The sequence below is a fragment of the Doryrhamphus excisus genome, chromosome 22, assembly GCF_030265055.1.
Source record: "Doryrhamphus excisus isolate RoL2022-K1 chromosome 22, RoL_Dexc_1.0, whole genome shotgun sequence".
Classification (NCBI taxonomy): Eukaryota; Metazoa; Chordata; class Actinopteri; order Syngnathiformes; family Syngnathidae; genus Doryrhamphus; species Doryrhamphus excisus.
The window spans coordinates 8391836-8413420 of NC_080487.1; the positions used below are offsets into that span (position 1 = coordinate 8391836).

The 21585-nt window shown below is 40.2% G+C and overlaps 1 protein-coding gene and 1 long non-coding RNA gene across 13 annotated transcripts; one reads left to right on the forward strand and one right to left on the reverse strand.

Annotated features, from left to right (window-relative positions):
- Window positions 1-3308: 3308 nt before the first annotated feature.
- nlrc3 (NLR family, CARD domain containing 3) lies at window positions 3309-21520 on the reverse strand. 10 transcript variants are annotated; one of them, XM_058061772.1, is made up of 21 exons: window positions 21114-21515; window positions 20004-20138; window positions 19656-19922; window positions 16358-17755; window positions 16033-16243; window positions 15023-15109; window positions 14794-14877; window positions 13567-13650; window positions 13394-13477; window positions 13201-13284; window positions 12156-12239; window positions 11960-12043; window positions 11281-11364; window positions 11020-11103; window positions 10429-10512; window positions 10258-10341; window positions 9386-9469; window positions 9190-9273; window positions 6247-6330; window positions 4739-6158; window positions 3309-4638 (listed from the first exon to the last, which is right to left on the reverse strand). In XM_058061772.1, exons 2-20 carry the CDS (start codon window positions 20125-20127, stop codon window positions 6068-6070), a joined length of 3270 nt encoding a protein of 1089 aa, XP_057917755.1. In that variant the 5' UTR covers window positions 20128-20138; window positions 21114-21515; the 3' UTR covers window positions 3309-4638; window positions 4739-6067. The 10 variants fall into 10 exon arrangements, with proteins under 10 accessions (XP_057917755.1, XP_057917754.1, XP_057917760.1 ...); XM_058061771.1 differs by having other exon boundaries at window positions 3310-4638; window positions 16033-17755; window positions 21114-21514; XM_058061777.1 differs by lacking the exons at window positions 20004-20138; window positions 21114-21515 and having other exon boundaries at window positions 3311-4638; window positions 16033-17633; window positions 17714-17755; window positions 19656-19740.
- Window positions 17613-20537, forward strand: LOC131109605 (uncharacterized). 3 transcript variants are annotated; one of them, XR_009120762.1, is made up of 3 exons: window positions 17613-17792; window positions 19746-19899; window positions 19995-20537. It is a non-coding gene; the product is annotated as an uncharacterized LOC131109605 (long non-coding RNA). The 3 variants fall into 3 exon arrangements; XR_009120761.1 differs by lacking the exon at window positions 17613-17792 and adding an exon at window positions 18305-19240; XR_009120763.1 differs by lacking the exon at window positions 17613-17792 and adding an exon at window positions 18305-18865.
- Window positions 21521-21585: the final 65 nt, after the last annotated feature.

The following is a 21585-nucleotide window of genomic DNA, read 5'->3' on the forward strand; positions in this document are numbered from 1 at the left end:
ACAAGCAAAAAAACAAAAAACAAAACAAGAAGCCAGATATGATCAAGAGGTGCTCTTATGGCGATGATTCATGCATGATGTTGTGCATTCATCTTTTTCCACTGCAGCATTCAAGCTATACAGTACACTACAGCAGCGGTTTCAAACCTTTTTTCTTTTTTTGCTAACATTTATTTTCACAACTTATTTTAACCCAAACACATTGAATAAGATTGTTTGGCCTGAGTATGAAGACATCTGACATTATTTATGACAAGAACATCTGCATCAAGTATTTCAGTCTGCATTTCTTTGTCAAGCAGGTGTCCAATATTTTGTCATTAAAGGGAGGCATAATGTCCAATTTGAACAGTTATAAATACAGCGTTGAAGCAAGTATTGTTTGACCCTTTGATGAGCTACTCAACAGTCACCCTGCTCTTATGCAGCACATAGCAACAGGTGAAATACATCAACAAATTGAAAAAACTTATAAAAAATATTGTTTTCTAGATGTATAATAAACAAATGCATGGAATGGATGAGCATTATTTTGAAATGTATGATGTACAGTGATGCAAAAAACATGAAAAAGTGTTGCCATCTTCAAAAAATAATAATACAAAATTGTACTTACAGTTCAAGGCGGCCGGAGGGATCAATTCGTCGTGGAAAGCGTGAAATGATGACTGCCATGGACAGTGAGGCTTTCTGCGTTGAAGTCTCCTGTCCTTGCAGCTTTACATGCCTTTCCAGCGTGGCTGCATTTATTCAGCATGCAGAGGCTCCTCCTTGTGTCGTCCCCGGTGTTCTGCTTCACTTCGACAGACTAAGCTGTGGGTGATGATGTCACAATCTTATAGGTTCCCTCTCTGAACTCAATCATTTTTAAATGATCTTGCACAGCCAGTGCAAGAGAGGGGTTCATATATGTGGGAGAAATGTGTGTGTTTTTATCCATTCAAAAATATATATATATATATTTGCAAAGAAAAAGCAAATTAGTAGGCAAAAAAAGTTGCAAACTAAAATAATGGATTTGCAAGCAAAAAACAAGATTTGAAAGCAATAAAAACAATTTGCAAGAAACAAACAAATATAATGTATTATTGTATATTGTATATTGTAAACAAATATAATGAATTTGCAATACAAATTTCCCTTTCATTGAACACTGAGTTAAAAAAAAAGTGGAAAAAGTTTTGGGTTTTTTTTAACACAGAGTTAAAAAAAATCAATTTTTTTGCAATTCTGATTGCAAATCTCTTCTCTTCTTTGGATGCAGCACTCACTTTTTGGATGAGAATCACATGCTACGTTTACATGCAGTCAAGTAACCCTATCATAACCAGAATATTAGCAATAACCCGATTACGTAAAGCCATGTAAACACCAATAAACCTTTTGAAAAACCTGAATATGCTCACATAAAAAAAAAAAAACAACCCAAATATCACCTCTGGGTTACTACATTTCTAACCTGAATATTGGCACTAAGTTAATTAATCTTTCAATTAACATGTACATTTTCACAGATGTTAGGAAGATTGCTAAAGTCATCCTAGCATTCAAGTCGGGAAACATAAGTGACTCAAATAATCACAGGCCAATTAGTATTCTGGGCGTCTTTTCAAGATGCTTGAAAAATGGGTTGCTAAGCAGTTGATCCAACGTCTTGACTCAGGACAAATGGTTTTCCAGCAAATCATTCAACCGAGTCTGCCATAACTATGTTTGTTGTTGAAAAAGTAAAAGGACATATTGATTAAAAAAAAACAACAAAAAACAGTGTTGGTGCTGTATTTTTGTATGTGCGAAAAGCTTTCGACTGTGAATCTCAAGGTTCTTCTATCCATGCGAACACATTTCAATTTTTCAAGTGAAGCTGTGAAGTGGTTTGAATCATAATACTTGACTAATAGAAAACAAAGTGCTTCGCTTAATGGGGTGCGATCATCCCTGATGAATAGTAATGTAGGGGTGCCTCAAGGATCCATCCCGGGGCCGATATTGTTTGGCTTGCATGTTTTCTTTCAATTATACGGTGATGATGCAGCGATCATGAGGAAGCTGCCATTGTACTCTCCTCAGCTCTTGAACATATAACCAACTGACTTTCAAAATCCTGCCGGGTACTACAGTAAGTATGCAAAAAAACTGTTTGTATGTTCTTTTCAAAAAAGGCAAATAATATGTCATGCTAAAATATATTTTTTAAAGGTGAAGAACTCCAGGTAGTTAAGAAGGATAAATACTTAGGTGTAATATTGGATCCAACACTACTTTAAAGGTCACATTAAAATGGTGTCTAAGGCTGTTAAATATAATCGAGACAATTTTACGCAGACAAGAAGATCCTTGACTGATGAAGCTGCTATGTTTCTTCATAGTATTATTTTTTTTTCTTATTATGAAAAAAAGGTCCTTGGCTGGTGTTACAACACAGAGAGATACATCAAAAATAAATAAATATTGGGACATCCCAGTCGAAAGGAATGTTAAAGTGTATGCGCATGTTCTATTGCTGTGTTTTGCTTCAGTTATTTGTATTTCTTCACATTATCGCCTTCCTTTCATGAAGAACATGAGACATAATAGTGTCAAGTACTCATGGTGCATCAGTACCAGCACCAAAGCACAACAACAGCAACAAAGTCAACTATCCCCGGTCCCGGGTTGTTCATTATCAGCCATACTGGTGGTGTTGTTGTTTTTGGATACAGGAAGAAGACGCGGAAGTGACACACATTGCATCATGACGTTCTCAGTGTGTCATGCTGTGGCCGGCCAATGTACTTTCACACCTGTCAAACACGTACTCTTCCCCTGCCTTACCTGTGTACACAAAACAGTATTTGTATATTTTTTTTAATTAATTAATAAAATAAATTACATTCATTATTATTTTGGGCTGCACTGTGATCAAGTGGTTAGCGTGCAGACCTCACAGCTAGGACACCAGGGATCAATCCCACCCTTGGCCATTTCTGTGTGGAGTTTGCAAGTTCTCCCCGTGCATGCGTGGGTTTTCTCCGGGTACTCCGGTTGCCTCCCACATTCAAAAGACATGCGAGGCTAATTGGCGACTCCAAATTATCCATAGGTATGAATGTGAGTGTGAATGGTTGTTTGTCTATATGTGCCCTGTGATTGGCTGGCCACCAGTCCAGGGTGTACCCCGCCTCTCGCCGAAGACAGCTGGGATAGGCTCCAGCCCCCCCGCGACCCTCGTGAGGATAAGCGGTAGAAAATGAATGAATAATTATTATTTTCTCAACTTCTAAGAATGCACCACATGGCTCTCAAAATACATTCATATTTTTACATGGTATTTGTGTATTGTGTATTGAAAACATATCGAACAGCAACACAAACCTAGCAACCAACCTAGCACCGTGGATTTTGTGTATTGTATGGAATTAATGCCTTATTTTAGCTCAGGTTTTGCCGACCACATCAACACAAAGCATCAGTCCACAATACTCATTAGCAACTACTATTACATTATGTCGGTGTACCTAATGTTTTCGCCATGTGCAACAAGTAATGCATGAGTGATTCAATTCTGGGCTGCATTTGTCTGAATACAAGAGGCCATGCACCTGGTAGATAATTCATCGTCACCTAAACCCCATTAGCAATAGCCCTAAAGTGAGTGCCTATTCAATGTGGCTATTTATGATGATGATGACAAAATAGCAAGCCTTTGGTCACGTGGATTATGAAGCCATTCAAGTTGTCACTTTCAGTTATTTTGAAGGGTCTGAGGTACACTTTGATATTTTCACTTTATTCATTAAACATGCGAGAATCCATCCAATGTTGTCACGCTCTGCTGTGACACTGGGTTGGTTGTTATGTTACTTTTGTTTTTTTCGTTCTCCTTGTTCCTTCTTTTTTGGACATTGTGGGTGTTTTGTAGATTCTAGCAAATCCCCCATGGGGTGGAGCTATGAGACATGCCACAGCTGCTCCTCATCGGAATCATCATCTTAACATTTTGAGTATGATGTGATGTCCTTTAGCCTTATTACCACCCCTGCCATCTTCCAGTGCTTCATTAGCGACATCCTCCATGACATGATTGGCTGTGGCTGCGTTCTTTTATTTGGACAATATCCAAATGTTTTCTTCTTCCAATGTTTTCACCATCAGCATGTCTGTCTGGTTCTCCAAAGACTATTTGTTAAGGTCCAGAAATACACAATGCCCTCAGAGTCAGGGGCCAACTTTGACCTGACCCTGCCATGATGAAGGTAGTGGCTGATTGGCCCACTCCCACATTAAGGAAGCTGTTGCAGAGGTTCCTGGGGTTTGACAATGTGACAGTTCAGGATCCTGGGGATCCACCAAGGATTCAAACCCTTCTGTTGGCTTTCCTCCTGACTGTCTTGTTTGTCCCGGTGGAGCTTCGTTTGGATGTTCCGGTGTGGGCTCACTCCTCAAAGATCGCCTATTCCCCCGCGGACAAGATGGACTGCCTTCCTTCTTTCCCAACGTTTCTAGTGGCCCACCCTACATGTGGACACTAAGTGCTTTGTTGCGTCCTGTTCCGTCTACGCCAGGAGTAAGCTCCCACACCAGGATCCAGCTGGCTTCCTTTAGCCCTTTCTGAAGAATCAAGAAGTGACCTTCCATATTAAAAAAAGTTCTTGTGGCCTGCAAGACAACAGAGGCACAGTTGTTTGCCTGCACATCACAAATGTTGACACCAATGTATCGTATGCTAATTGACTCTGTATCACAGCTGCCAAAATACCTTTTGTTGTTTTGTTGCTTCGCTCCTTCAACGGCGGCCAATGTAAAGGAAGCAGTGGCAATCCAATCTGTTGATATTTTTATCACATCCAAAGCAGGTGGGTGAACAAAATAGTCCATCACAGCCTTTTTTTTTTTTTTTTTGCTGCGGTGAATAAATTTCGAAGCATAAAACCCTTTTGTGTAGGGGAGATTCATACTGAAGCATGAAGCAATCCTGTAGGAGAACTTTGCAGTTGTAATGATGTCACGAGATTCATTCTCTTGCTCTGTTTACCCTAAAAGTAAATGCCCTTAAATGTTATATTCATTCATTTTCTACCGCTTATCCTCATGAGGGTCGCGGGGGATGCTGGAGCCTATCCCAGATGTCTGGACTGGTGGCCAGCCAATCACAGGGCACATATAGACAAACAACCATTCACACTCACATTCATACCTATGGACAATTTGGAGTCGCCAATTAACCTAGCATGTTTTTGGAATGTGGGTGGAAACCGGAGTACCCGGAGAAAACCCACGCAATGCACGGGGAGAACATGCAAACTCCACACAGAGATGGTCGAGGGTGGGATTGAACTCAGGTCTCCTAGCTGTGAGATCTGCGCACTAACCACTCGACCGCCGTGCATCCCGGTATGGAAGCAAATAACAGGAATTTTACAATTCCAAACATCACAGCCTGCGCCAAAGTATGGTGTGGCATCACACAGGCGACATGTGTTTACATATGAAACAACATGGATTCCCTCACAACTGCTTGTAGCTATTGTTCAAGCGCTTTTTGCTTGCTTGTTTTCGCAGCCCCAAATAGTTTGGGCTGAATTTTGGGTCAGACCAGGAGAGTATGGCACACTCTACAAAATAAGCAAAACTTAGCTGACAAAATACTAAATTTGTAGTCCAAATTTGAAAAATTCTACCATATTCTTGTTAGCATTAGTGCAGGGTAGAAAAACCAAACTACTGTATTTTGCCCTTCTAAATAAGTCACCCGTTTTAGAACTTTCCTGTATTTTAGTGACGTGGAAGAAATTATCTTCTCCAGTTCTGCTGTAGCAGCACAGCTTTCAGTCTGCTTGGCGAAATAACTGTTGCCCTTACAACGTGTGCAGATACACACAACATCATTATATGATGCATTCCACATAATTACACATAATGATGTTTGATGGGCCCCTCTATTAGTGAAAAACATTTAATAAACACATTTATTACTTCCAGCCAGGTAGCACGGGTTACTTTGCAATGACGCATCCATAGCACAGGGTGAGACTACAATCCACATCACGATGGGAACTTCCTTTAAGAGTTGGCTAATAGAAGCTGCTCAAATATCCACCACACATGCTGGAGCGTCGGCTCTGATGGCATCAGCTATCACTTTAGCACCTGATTCACCAAGGCCGTTTCCCTGCAAACTAAACAACAATACAGATGAACGTCTTTCCAGAAGGAATGGATTCATTTGGATGTGCAAGTTAAAAAAAAGAAATTAAAAATTAATACTTGATGTATGTGACTTGGTGGTTTCCTTTCAAGGCCGTTGCAATGAAAATGGCTCCATCCATTCCCAGAAGATTTTCCTGCAGACTGAAACACACCAACAACCAGCTTAGTCGTGCTAGGTTAATTGGTGACTCCAAATTGTCCATAGGTATGAATGTGAGTGTGAATGGTTGTTTGTCTATATGTGCCCTGTGATTGGCTGGCCACCAGTCCAGGGTGTACCCCGCATCTCACCTGAATACAGCTGGGATAGGCTCCAGCACGCCCCGCCATCCTCGTGAGGATAAGTGGTAGAAAATGAATGAATGAATCTTGTTAGTACTGAACAAGTAGTACTGAATAATTCTAGATATCGTTCCATAATCATGCTCATGTTAAATATACCTTCCCTTGTCCCTTTTTCCAGTCATGAATCCAATTTGTGTGTCTGATATTTCTTCCTCTATGGTTGGTTTAATTCTGTTTTATTTATCACATGGAAAAATAATTTCAATATGTTACTCATCAAACTCAGTGTTCAATGTTCGGTGCATTTAGTGGTCTTTGTTTTTTTTGTTTTTGGTTATCTTACAAAGATGGATTCATTCATGCTTTCAGGCATATGGCTTTTTTCATATATCAAGTTCATTAGATTTAAGATTGGTTCCGTTCCAGGAATGCTTAGCGCTTTTAGCATCTGTGTTGCAGTCATATTTGTTCCATTCGCCTTCCTGTTTTTCATTCTCTTGACTGAAAATTTGAAAAGTGAAAAGTATACACACGCACATGCACACACACACACACACACACACACACACACACACACACACACACACACACACACACACACACACAGTACTATAGTAATTGTAGTCACACTTTGCTATTGATGTTCTGGTTTGTTCCCCATGTGTTCTTTAGTATTTTGGTTTTCACCTGTGTCTGACCCCTCATGTCTCTCCTTTTTCTCCTGTCTCGTCCAGCTATGTCGTCTTGTCAAATTAGGAGCCAGATGGACAATTTTTATCCAAAGGGGAGGTAGGAACTCACACTGTTTTCACTACTGTTCTGTAAATTGTTTGTATTGATCCCCAACAGATAGCTCATGATGTCCCACCTGATTTTGAGGAGCTCAACAAAATGTCAGAGAATAGTTGCTTCAGCTCTTAGTATCTTTATAACTGTTCAATTCAGACCTGATGTCCCCCATTGTATAAATTAGCACAAAATAGCATAAAGACAATGACAACACTGCTTTGTAAATAAATTGCAATGTCGCCAGTTCTATGAATAAAACACAAACAGATCACCTTTTTTTCCCCTTTTGCCAAAGTACCTCTAATAGTGATGAATGTTGGTTTGGAGACTGAAATTACGTTTGTTTTAGCTTGAGGACAGGAATAGGTGAACAGCAGAATTGATGGCTCCATTTATCACAGCAAGTCTTCCAGTCTGAAGCAGCAAAACAGCGCCAGACCATCACACTACCACCGCCATATTTTACTGCTGGTATGACATTCTTTTCAGGAAGGATAATTCATAATGCCGCCTACAGAGAACATAATAACTCCTTATTTCTAAAATCACAAATACTTAAACTTGCTGATATAGTTAATCTTCAAACAGCTAAAATAATGCATAAGGCTAAAAATAACCAATTACCTAAAAATGTCATCCAATACTTCTCTACAAGAGACGAGAAATATGATCTCATGGAAGAACTACATTTGAAACACTTATATGCTAGGACTACGTTAAAAAGCCATAGCATTTCAGTATGTGGAATCAAACTATGGAATGGATTGAGTAAGACCCTCAAACAATGAGCCAATTCAAGAAACAATACAAGCAGTTGATGTTTGCTAAACACAAGGATGAAGAGTCTTGAACCAGTCATGATGTGCTATATATATATCACTATATTGACAGTTACTATGGAACCCATTATGTCATTGTATGGTCATATCACCTCGTACTTCGGTACATGACAAAAAAAAACAAAACTTAAACTACATTAGGAAAGCAAGAAGTGAACAAATGTAACAGTTACTGATTGTAAAAGTACCAGATGGAGGGGTAGGATTTAATAAGCTTTGCTTCTTCCTACTCCTTTTGGACATGTGGAACTGTGAACTGATTATGGGGTGCACTCAATTGTAATCTGATGCATGTTCAAATGAAATAAAACCATTACCATTTTCTTTTTTAAATGCAGCGATACTTTTATGCCATATGTAATGGGAAACACACCTTCCAAAAAGTTCTACTTTTGTCTTGTCAGACTACAGAGTATTTTCCCAAAAGGTCATAGAGATCATCAACATGTTTTCTGGCAAAACTGAGACAAGACTTCATGTTCTATTTTGTTCATCAGTGGTTTTCATCATGGAACTCTGCCATGCAGGCCGTTTTTGCCCAGTGTCTTTCTTATGGTGGAGTAATGAACACTGATGTAACTGAGGCAAGTGAGGCTTGCAGTTCTCTGGATGTTGTTGTGGGGTCTTTTTTGACCTCATGGTCGTCGATGCGCTCTTAGGGCAATTTTGGTTAGCCAGCCACTTCTAGGAAGATTTATCACTGTTACATGCTTTCAGCATTTGTGGATAATGGCTCTCACTGTAGTTTGCCGGAGTCCCAAAGCTTTAGAAATGGCTTCATCACCTTTTCTAGACTGCTATATCTCAATTACAGAGCGGGCAATCACTTTTTCCACACAGTGCCATGTAGGTTTAAATATCTATTCCTTTTGTCTACCCTCACTGCCGATATAAATGCTTTGAAGGATAAATTTGAAGACACATTGGCAATCAGAGACCCTGATTCTTCATCACCATATCCCCAACATAGTAATGTACACACACCCAAGCAAAACTCCACTCCTGAACCAGCCAAACCGACTATTGTTGATGTTTTGGAAACTACATGACGACTCATGACTACAGTCCCTTGCTGCTATTTGCTTACTTTAACGACTTGAGGCTTCTGTTGCTTTTTAAGGTGTTGGCCAGGGCCTTTGCTCCCTTCATCCCCACGCTGTTTCCACAGAGACTAAAAAACAAACAACACAATTTGTATGTAAAGGAATGAAATCAAAAGTGATACAATGTTTTCATTGATGTAGAAACGGGAGTCATCCATCTTTACAACAGTTGACACTTACTCTAATGATTGCAGACTTTGATTGGTCATCAGGGCCTCTGCCATCGCAATTGCACCACTGGAGCCCACTGAGACACTCTGAAGACTAGAAAAAATACCTACAGTACAGTATTTTGCATTTCAGAGCATTCATATACTGTGCAAGAGCTTTATCAAAAATTCTGCCTTTACCTAGATAATACGGGATAATACTATAAATATATTTAGATATTATGTTGGCTGGGCTGCATGGCGGTCGTGAGGTTAGCGCGCAGACACAGCTAGGAGACCTGGGTTCAATTCCACCCTCGGCCATCTTCTTTGTGTGGAGTTTGCACGTTCTCCCCGTACATGCGTGGGTTTTCTCCGGGTACTCCGATTTCCTCCCCAAAACATGCTAGGTTAATTGGCGACTCCAAATTGTCCATAGGTATGAATGTGAGTGTGAATGGTTGTTTGTCTATATGTGCCCTGTGATTGGCTGGCGACCAGTCCAGGGTGTACCCCGCCTCTTGCCCTTGTGAGGATAAGCGGTAGAAAATGAATTAATGAATTATGTTGGCTTTTTGGCAGCAGTACACAACCGCTCACTTCTGATCACATCACTGCGATGGGGCGGTGACATCATTCTGGACTGGTTGCCAGCCAATCACAGGGCACATATAGACAAACAACCATTCACACTCACATTCATACCTATGGACATTCATAATTAGAGTCACCAATTAGCCTAACATTTTTCAGTTAGACAGACAAATTGCACGACGTGCAGTTCTTCTAAACTGTAATATTATCTGATCATGCAACAGATTTCTGTTATCAAAAATAAATTGCAAGTCATCCATCATTTTGTCTTGAACAAACCACTTTATCTTGATCAAATGTCGCATTTACCATAATGTGCGCAGTGACGTGTTGGTTTTCAGCGCTTCAGCCAGACAAATGACACCTTCATTGCCAATAGCATTTTCTTGCAGGCTGCAGCAGAAGACATATAGCGTTATGTCCAATCAATAACTTGGAAGAAAAGAGGGAAGGTGACAATTCAACACAACTATGACTTACTCCAAGAGTTGTAGGGTTGTATTGTTGAGGAGTGCATGACCCAGGGCTTTCGAGGCAGAGCACTTGATGAAATTCCACTGCAAACTACAAACAAAAAAAGGGAGGAGCGTCTATTATTATTAAAATATACAGTCATCAAATTTCACCTTTTTTGACATGTATATGACATATTTGACATATTAATAAATCACTGTTGTTTCATGGTTGAATATGTGCAATTATTGGGCTAAAATATACATAGTTAAGCACTGTTACATATTCATTATCTAAATTAAGCAGTTCCAAGCATAAAAATAGTTACATTAACTGAAATTAAATGAAATGTAGGACTCTACATAGGTCACTGGGTGTCAGGAATCTTAAATTTCAGAAATTCACTTATCACAGTCGGGTATGGAGCCAATTAACTGTGATACATGAGGGATTACTGTAATATGGGAGAAGATCACTAACCATACCATACCATGCACTGCACTCACTACAAATATTATATTGCAATCATGTAGCATTTCCTCCACTGATTTATTGTAAGGTGTGGAATGCACTTGAATGGGCAAACCACTTACGTATACCCATGCCAGTGGTACTTACTGCAAAGAAGCGAGGCCTTGATTTACTTTGACTGCACTCGCAATTGCTCGAACCCCTTCGTCATGCAACAGGTTGGCTGTGAGGCTGCACAAGGAAACCAAAGTGTAATAGCACAAGAGAATCCATAGAAATAAAAATAGACCCGCTGTGCTATAGAACAAAGCGTAAAGTGAGGGTGTGAAGCAGCATTATTTTTACTACTTTTTTCCATGCTGCTGTGGGGTCTTTCCACTGTGGACCAATGCCTATAAGGCGACTTACTCGAGGTCCTGCAAGGTGTTATTCTCGTGAAGAGCACGGGCCATGTTCTTTGCTCCCTCTATGCCAATTGAGTTCTCTCTTAAGCTGAGTACAGAGAGAATTGGGATAAAAATAGATGAAATCAATGTATTACAATGCTGTTTCTATGTACTCTATAGCTAGCATTCAAAAGGTACAAGCCTGAAGGAGAACAACTCCTAACACAAAGGTAAACAAACTGGCAGCAGCTCACCTTCCTGGCAAAACATGCTTGTGTGTACAAAGTGTGGCTCAGGGGCCATCTGTGGACCATGGCTCAGTGCAAACAAAAATAAACAGTAAGCATCCAGCAAAAATAGAAAAATAGAGCACAAAGGCACAATGGAACTACAAAAAGCTATACTAACTAATAAAAACACAAAGATTTGTCTTTAACTGTATGTTTTATTATTATATAGCCATCCATCTTCTATGCCGCTTATTCTCACTAGGGTCGCGGGGGTATGCTGGAGCCTATCCCAGCTGTTTTCGTGTGAGAGGCGGGGTGCACCCTAAACTGGTCGGCAACCAATCGCAGGGCACATACAGACAAACAAGAATTCACACTCACGTTGGGATTAGTAATGGTTTATATAATACACTCTAATCTAACAGTACATTGTGCAAAATCCTACTCCAACAAGTGGGAAAGCGGACTCACTTCAATGAGATGAGACCTCGGTTGAGCCTGAGTGCTTTTGTCAAGGCTGTCATCCCTTTGTTGCTGATAGAGTTACTCTGCAGTCTGACGAAAAAAAACAGCCAAGAAATATCAGCGCATTGATGAACCTAAGGCGTACCACAAGCTGAGGCCAGTGTACTTTAGCATGCCTCGCCGCAGGCTCTTGAATACTCACTGAAGTGACAGAAGCGTGTGGTTGACTGTTAACGCTTCAGCCATTGATATTGTGCCTGTGTCACCAAGCTGGTTACTGCAAAGGCTGGGGATAGAAAACATCAGCAATACAATAAGGATAATCTTACTTGAATGTGTGAAACATTTGTAGGAGCACTGCACAACATATCCATAGACCTATTGATAATTTGAGGTTGCCATAGCAACAGCAAAGCCTGTATCCGTTTCTAATTACAATTCAGTGTACCACCCAAAATATTTTGATTTATTTTAAGCTTAAATTACTGCATTGTAAAAAATAAACAAAGACAAGGTGGGACACACACCAGTTAGACTGGATATGACAGCTCTAGTCTGACAGATCCAATCTATGTATGAGACAAGTCTAGACATGAATCGTTGGCCCTTGAGTGGTTATGTTAGGTTAGTGGTTAGGATTCACAGTGGTATCAGAAATCATTAACCATGCACTTTACCAATTATACCCAAAAGAGGCCAAGCCTATTTTTATTATGGTCATCCAAAAATTATACAAAGAAGGGGCTCCCCTCAGACCCACAGTCAGCAGCATTAACGTATGATATTGTATGTGTATATATATATATATATATATATATATATATATATATATATATATATATATATATATATACACACACATGTACGAATATAGAATGTAGCCATCATCTTACCACCCCTGGTGGGAAAACACAACATCACGTCCAAAACTCAATGGACTTTGTCAAGAAATTCAGACACTTAAAACGGAACAAAAACAAAACTATGCTTTCATTCAATGTCACCTCCCTGTTCACCAGTATTGCAACCTTTTACAGATAAAAGCATGGACGACATGGAAAGGAGGGCTCTGAACCCCTTTCAGGGAACAGCACCAAGTCACTGGTATAGATATGTGGATGACACATAATGACTGCCTTTTAAAGATATTGGACAGTAGTTATTCCAACAGTGGTTATTCTAATGAAGACTCATATATGCTTATAACTCTGAACGTGACTTTATATGAAAATATAGTGAATGATTACATGAATTTGGTGAGAGTCCGGTTTGCCTTCAGTGCATCTGCGATTCTCTTGGCTCCATTGGCCCCAATGCCATTCTTCCTTATGCTGAAGCAAAGTGCATGTAATGAAAAGAACAGCCACTGATTACAGCTTTCTTTAAGTATACACACAAACCATCTCCACCATTCACAGATCAGTTGCACTGTGCACTCACTTCAAGGATGCTAATTTGCAGTTGCACTCCAGCACTTCAGCTAGGGCCCATGCACCTTCCTCCTCAATGGCGTTGTTCTGCAAGCTAATGAGTGGTTGTATCAATTCAACATTTTCCATCAAGTGGTACCATCGTGTTTCGTGGGAGCAGGAATCTACAGTAGTTATACTCACTTGACTGATAACAGCACTTGATTCATTTTGAGGGCTTCTGCCAGTATTTTAGTGCCTTTAGCGCCTATCTTGTTGTTCCGCAGACTTAATTTCATTAAATCCAATTGAAACATGCACACGGGAAAGACAAGAACAAAACATTTTTGTCATTTTAGGATTTATCTGAGATGGGACAACTGCTGCAAATCTATGAAATATATTCACATATATATGTACATATTCATAGAGTTATAAGTTTTTGCCCCCTTACTGATTTCAATTTTTTGCAAACCTCCATGGCCCTTTGTGAAAAAGTGATTGCTGCTTCAGGACCTGGAAGGTGTGTGTCCCATTACATCTGGTGTAAAAGTACCGTACCGACAGTAAAATATGGTGGTGGTAGTGTGATGGTCTGGGGCTGTTTTGCTGCTTCAGGGCCTGGAAGGTGTGTGTCCCATTACATCTGGTATAAAAGTACCGTACCAACAGTAAAATATGGTGGTGGTAGTTGGATGGTCTGGGGCTGCTTTGCTGCTTCAGGACCTGGAAGGTGTGTGTCCCGTTACATCTGGTGTAAAAGTACACCACCAACAGTAAAATATGGTGGGGGTAGTGTGATGGTCTGGGGCTGTTTTGCTGCGTCAGAAGAAGACTTGCTGTGATAAATGGAATCATGAATTCTGCTGTCTACAAAAAATCCTGAAGGAGAATGTCCGGCCATCTGTTTGTGACCTCAATTTGGGTTCTGCAGCAGGACGATGATCCAAAATACACCAGCTAGTCCACCTCTGAATGGCTGAAGAAAAACAAAATGAAGACTTTGGAATGGCTTTGGTGGTCAAGCCAGTTATTAGGGGGCTTTTTTAGGGGGCAATCACTTTTTCCCACACAGGGCCATGTAGGTTTGGATGTTTTTTCCTTTTCTCACCCTTAATAATAAAGGTTACATTTAAAAACTACATGTGTGCTAATATTTACATCATAAAGGATTGCACTTGTTTATGTTAAGATAAAAAGTGGTTTTATGAATGCTTTTCAATGGGACATTTTTTTTGTGTAAGGCAAATTTAAGGAACATTTTGACATTTAAAGGCCTAATGTCCTATGGTAAATATCACCTATATTTAGTCAACACAACCAAAATGGCTCGAAGATTAAAAAAGAAAAAAAAAAAACAAAAGACACAAAATAGGATCTCTTAATTGTTGGCTGTCCAGAAACCTGTTTAATAACAACAAGGAAGCTCACTTGAGAGATGTTAGGGTCCGATTCACCATCAGGGCTCGACTCAGGGCTCGGACGCCTTTACTGCTGACATCATTGTCTGCTAAACTGATACAGAGAAGAGAAGAAACGCATTCTATAAATACAATATTCATCAACGTCGGCTGCACTTTCACCCTGATAATATTCAAATCAGGCTCACCACAATTGCTAATTATGAAGTGTTTCACCAGCCATCTTTTAAATGACTTACCTTATTTTCTGAATATGGCAGTCTTTGGCACTCAAGAGGCTTCCCAGTAATTCCATGACATCATCTTTGAAGTGATTACTCTCTAACCTATCGTGTCAAAAGACAAATTACTATTTTTGTTATTACATTCCATTTTCTTTCTTTGTACTACAGAGTATGTGACATACTCTGCCTGGCAACAAGCGCCTGCACAAATGTACAATATGATGAGAGTCCAGCATGGGGGCTATTTTTGTTTTAAATCAACCCTGGTGTTGTATATTATAAAAAACACAAATAAACGTTACAGAAGACAAAAAAAGAGAAAGGTGAGGAAAAGGCATTCTTCCGCTAACCTGAGCCAGTCGCCATCTCACACGCCAAACCACTCTTCTTAATACACTACATATGCACAGACATAAAAAAGGGATGGGAAAACAATACAAAGAAGAAAGAAGTATAGAGGGAGGCTGCCAGGCCCTGCTTCTTATGGTGGGTTGGATGAATAATAAACAATCCCTGCCTCTCAGTCAGTAAACATGACAACACAACTGAACACAAAATACAGTTTTTGAATGAAACAAAAATGAAAAAAAAAATCTAATCCCGCATGTCCCTGTGTGAAAAAGGTGAGTGCCTCCCCCTGTAGCCCGCCTCCTACAAGGAAAGTATTTATCAGTGTGGAAAAGGTTATAAAACCATTTCTAAAGATTTGGGACTCCAGCAAACTAAAGTGAGAGCCACAAATAGCAAAAACATGGAACAGTGGTGAACCTTCCCAGGAGAAGGGCCAGCCAAGTAAAATGACCCCAAGAGCGCAGCGACGACTCATCGAAGAGGTCACAAAAGACCCCACAACTTTATTCTAATAAAGACTCATATATGCTTATCATAACTTTGAATGTGACTTTATATAAAAATATAGTGAATGAAAACACAACTTTAAGCAACTGTGCAAAGATGCATTAAAAAAATGTCAATACGACAGAGGAATTCTATTGTTGGTCCAGACTGTGTGTGGTGGAGCTAACCTGAGATGGTTGCAGTACAGAAGCTGTGGAAGCAAGCATTTCACAGTAGCGTAGTTCAGGGATGCTTTGAGGTTTGTTTGTTCACTGCACTCAGGAGAAACTTGCAGCAGGTATCCCAGCACCACACAATGAGCCTGGGTCAGTTTCCCCGTCAGGCTTCCGAGCCGCAAGTCATCCTCCACTGTTCGCAGTAAATCTGTGTGTTGCATCTCTTGCAAACAATAAACCAAGTTGACCGCACGATGGGACACAACAACATGACTGCCATCCAAGAGGCTGTGTATAAAACTTGCCGCCCATGCCCTCTGGCTGCCATCAACTTTACCTAAAAGCCCAGCGAGAGGCTTCACCGTCAGTGGACACAGGAGGCCTGAGAGGAAGCGTGCAAACACATCCAGGTGTCCATCTGCAGCTTGTTGGGAGCGCTGAATGGCACTTTTGAAGTGATTCAGAAAACCAATTTTGGGCCAGGACATGGTGCTTTCTGAGAACAAGTCAAAAATGGCTCGCTTGGAAGACATGCAGTAAAACATCGCTGCAAGAAATTCCTGCAGGGTTAAATGAGTGAAGTGGTATGTTGTGCATAAAAAGGTCTCGTCTCGGATAAGAAGTCCAGCGGCAAGGCTATTTGGAGGCAAGACCAGGTCTATCCCGCAGGCTCTGAGGTCCTGCTCGCTGAAAGTGTAATTATATTTAAGGACCCCATTAAAGGCTAGACGTCCAAGATTCCCCAGTAGTTTACGATTGCTCCCATAGAGCGTCTCTTTGACAGGTTCCCTTCCTCGTGGCTCGCCTGATTCTGCCCTCATGCCACAAAAGTGAGCATAGAGCTCAGTACAAGTTTTTGGGAGTTGTTCCTCCTCACCACTTTGGAGGAGATACTTCATAGTATCAGCCACTATACAGCAGAAAGATGGTGTATAGCAAAACACCATCAAGTTTTTATGGCTGTGCAAGTGGGCCCAGATTTTATGGGCAAAATCCATCTCAGGGATGTGATGGTTTAAGAAAACATGGACGTCCTTGGGGCTAAACCCTGGTACCTCTGTCACTCTGTCCACTAATCCTCCAGGAATTAGTGAAGCCACTCTTGGTCTGGAGGTCACCCATAAAGCCACACCTGGAAGAAGATTTCCTCGAATGATGTTTGTCACCAAGTCCTCAATGGGCACCTCTTTCTTTATGTCATCACAGGGGGCTGCATGGGAAAAATTCAAAGTGCAGCGGAAATCATCCAAGCCATCAAATATAAGCAAAGTCCGACAGGAGCTGCTCAGGATCAGACTGGGGTCGCTTAAATGAGGGAAGACCATCTTAACCAACCTTTCCACTGAGAGTTTCTCCAAGACGTTCAGTTGAGAAAAAGTAAAAGGTAAGACAAAGCTCACATCAGGACAGACGGTGCCTTGGATCCACTGTCGGATGAAGCACTGGACCCTAGTGGTCTTGCCGATTCCACCTACCCCGATTGTGAGGGAGACCCGCGGAGGTAAACTACCCCTCGTGAGGGTTTCCATGAGACGGTTGAGGCCTAACTCTCTGACATGATCCCTCCTCCTACCGCGAGTGGCTCCCACCTGGGTTAGGTCGTGCTCTCTCTGCTGCAGGTCAGAAAGTCCATCCACCAGAAGTAAGTTAGTGGAGATGATCGGTTTGTGGCTGCTGTCTCTAGGATGCTCACAGCGTTGCAGGAGTTCCTCTTTGTGGTCCTTCACCATGGAATCTACAGAGGAAGAACACCTTGACTCAGCCATGTCATGGTAAGACAAGTAGTATCACAGGGAAATGGACTTGTTCTTGTTGAAGAAATAATGTCAATTAGTCTGTTACAGAAAGCCAGAAATGTTAATATAAAACACATTTTTATACTTGTACATGTAGTAATATTGAACATACTGCAAACATCACGTGATTTGGGCTCGTGCACATGAATGCAGCGGCAGCTAGTGCCAAAGGAGTTATGTGATGTTATTGAGAAAAAACAAGCACTGATAGCAGTTTGTTGGTTTTTATCTTTCCTGTTGAGTATAAAGTGTCCATTTTGTGACTAGAATATTTCCATGGCGTCCCAATTCTAAAAGAACCACTACCCCTTTCTTAATACAGTAAACCTCGATATATCGGATTCAATTGTTCCCACTGGTTTTGTCAGATATAAGCGAAATCCGTTATATGCGTATACCGGAAAATGTCCGTTTTACGCATATATCGGATTTATATCCGGTATATGCGTAAATCGGATTTTATCCGTTATAAAAAGGCACTTCCTTGACTATTTTTCCAATGTACCTGGACGCGCAGGCAACGCTGCAAATGACGTCGTATAGCGGCCTGTCACGATTCGGCGAATCGGAGCGCCACGATGCGGCCATCCGATATATGCGAGGGAAATTTAATGGAAATGCATTGGAACGGGACTGGAGATTTTGTCCGAAATAGGCGAAATCCGTTATAAAAAATCCGATATATGCAATGAATTTTTATTGGAAATGCATTACAGAAAAATTGGTTCTTTTTTATCTGTCCGTTGTGAGCGAATTTCCGATATAACCCAGTCCGATATATCCGAGGTTGTAGTATCCAAAATACAAAAATACAAACAACCAAGAACAGAGGCTAATTTGCATGTGATTTTCCACTCACAGCGACAGGTCTTCACCGCTGCGCCTTGTGGGGATTAGTTAGAGCACCAATATAAACGTAATCTTCAAGATGTAACACGAAATAAACATTCAAACTTACTTATTTGCTGATATGATGCACATAGAACAATGAACAACTTGAAGCGTTGTCTTCTTCCTGCTCCGGTCTCCTCGCGCCGTGAGGCGTTCAGGTACACTCGTATTTGTCAGAGTTAGGCGCTAATTGTTTTTATTTTTTTCTTGACGTATGTACTTTTGGAACCTAGGTAGGAAACTGTTTCAAATGCATAATGAATGTTTCAAATGATGAATGAAAGAGACGAATTAATATTTAAGGTTACTTTTACATTAATTGAAGACTCTTTGTGAGGCTGTTCTCAAAGACACCACCGGCCGCGAGACACCACATGAACATCACCTCAGTAACCCAAAATGGCTGCCAGCATTTTTATAAAAAAGGTGAAAACACTATTGAACGAAAAAAAAACCAGGAAGATGGTGTCAGTGTGGTGTCTTACTACCACATCATGCCTGTGGGAACAGTCACATCTTCACAGTCGGGAAAAGTAACCTTAAATGTTGATTTATGCCTTTCATTCTTCATTTACATGCAAGTAGAACTATAACTGCAATTCTCAGTGTCAATTACTGACACTGACTTGAGTTTCCTGTTACCAATTTGGTTAGTAAGCTAAATATGGTAACAGGGATTTGTGATAAAAATACATTAAGAACACAGTTATTAAGAAAGCTGTGTATTGATAACACGACAAGATACACACCCTATTGTATGCTTACTGGAAAATGTAAGAAAATTGAGGTGCACATTTTTTTACATTAACAGAAAAACATGCTAACCACTGCGCATGCTATCCAAGTGGATAGCTTGTAGACAAGCATAGACAAACTCAGCTTATTATTAATGTACTTAGACATACTGTATATAGTACATAATACTACAAGACTAACTACTTTAGTTACCATAGTTCTTGATGAGCTGGGCCACTGGACAATCTGAGCCCTCTATGAAGTCCCTGATGGCTTTAGAACCGTGTGGGTCTTTCTTTCTAGAGACTGTGGTAATGAGCATGTTGACCTGCTCCTCCAACCGTCCTGCTTCTTGGATCCGGGTCTCTTCGGTGGAACTCAGCAGGTGCGTCTTTCTCAAGTGTAGCAACAAGCCCTCCAGAAAGGAGGTACTAGTGAAGCGTCGCAAATGGTCTTGGTGAGTTTGGACCCACTGGAGAGCTAATTTAGGTAGAATATCATTATCATGATTTTGGAAGTTATTATTGATTTATTATGATCTTGAATTGTAAGGCCTCTCACCTGGTGGTTGTGTCATGGAGGATGGGAAGCAGGAAGTGGACTGAAGATCCACATAGCAATCACCCTGCCAAGTTATGGCTTTGCTTCTGTCCAGGATGGAATCATAATGAGCGTTCCTCTCCATGATAAGCGTTTCTGCAAGAGGTCACAAAGAAGTGCTCAAACACCTGAGCATCACGTATCCATGCTTTACATGACGTATGCACTACCAATTTTTATTTACCAATTTTTTGTTTTATTATGCTATTTAGTTCATATTTTTTAAATTATTTTCTTAAAATTATTTTATCATCAGTATTGTTACAATTTTCGATACATTTTTAAATATAGTCTCTTTCCAGAGTGTAAAAACCAAGTTAAACACTGTTAAATAAAACTAAAATAAAGTAAAACTACAACTAACTCAGCTGACAGACATGTGATGTGTATTGCCACTTATAAAATAAGTTTTTGTTCTGATTTATTAGTTAAATGTACTTGTGTAATTATTAGTTCATGTTTTGCTTATATTGTACTATGTCGCAGCAGTTTCAATTTCTGGTTCTATAGTTATTGTTGCATTTTTCAATCAAATAAAATTCAAAAATACCTGTGGAGTTGTACTTTTCCAAAAATTTTTGGTTGAATTTAAATTTTAAAACTCATTTTTTTGCTCCCTTATTGGGCGACACAAGGTGCAAATACACCAGCTCAAACTACAACACAATAATAAACATATTGCTGAAGTAATACCTTTAGCAATCTCTCAATCAAAATGATTTGTGATATTATATTTGCTTATATAAGCCAGACAGTTTCCTGTGTGGTTCTCTTGCGAATGGCAACGTGACCTCAAACAAAGGAAGTTGATTAAAATGCATTTGAAAGTGCTTTTTCCACTGTTGACTTTAAAGCATCCTAACCAGAAAAAAAAGCATCTGTAAAAGTGACGCTATATTAAAACATGTAGGTGCAAGCATGCAAAAACACTTTATTGTGTGTTCTAATAGTAGCATGATGCTTAACAAGAGTGGCATCATTGCACTCTAATAAGGCAATACAATTAATAAAATAAAATGTGTGCATATACATGTTCGGGTGATGTGCCATGTGCAGTTAAGTAACACTCACCACTGGTTTTGTCCTCAATGGATGGAAGATGATGTTACCTTGGGTGCATCTGCGCGTAAAGCCATAATGTTCTCCAAAGTAGATGTGCTGTATGGTGCTTTCAGATGCAATTTATTTGTTATCCACTTGAGCAATGGAAACGATCACACGGCCTGTGGAGCCTGAAGTAATCACTTGAGATCATGTATCTTGTGCCGCATCACCTCTCGCACTAATCTTGTCTTCCTGTGTTGTGGTCTCCCTGCAAAAATGTTCTATGTGCCGAGTGTCACGTCGTTCAAGGCGTCAGCGCTCAGACACCATATTGTTAGTATCATTATCATTATCCTTCAGTACACTGTTTCAGGTACAGATTATATGTTAAATTTGACAAAAATCTAATATAAAATGTACAGTTTGAGACTGGGAACAATACAATCAATGACATGTGACCTGAATAAAATGAAAATCATTACTTAATAGTATAAATAAT

Bases quoted from the DNA above. Each gene is read 5' to 3' on its own strand.
- nlrc3 (XM_058061771.1), bottom strand. From the start codon at position 20,127: ATGGAGAGGAACGCTCATTATGATTCCATCCTGGACAGAAGCAAAGCC. The intron at 19,923-20,003 runs GTGAGAGGCCTT...TACCTAAATTAG, and splicing joins CTCCATGACACAACCACCAG to CTCTCCAGTGGGTCCAAACT. The intron at 12,240-13,200 runs GTAATCATTCAC...TTCTATCCCCAG, and splicing joins CGGACTCTCACCAAATTCAT to CCTTTGCAGTAACCAGCTTG.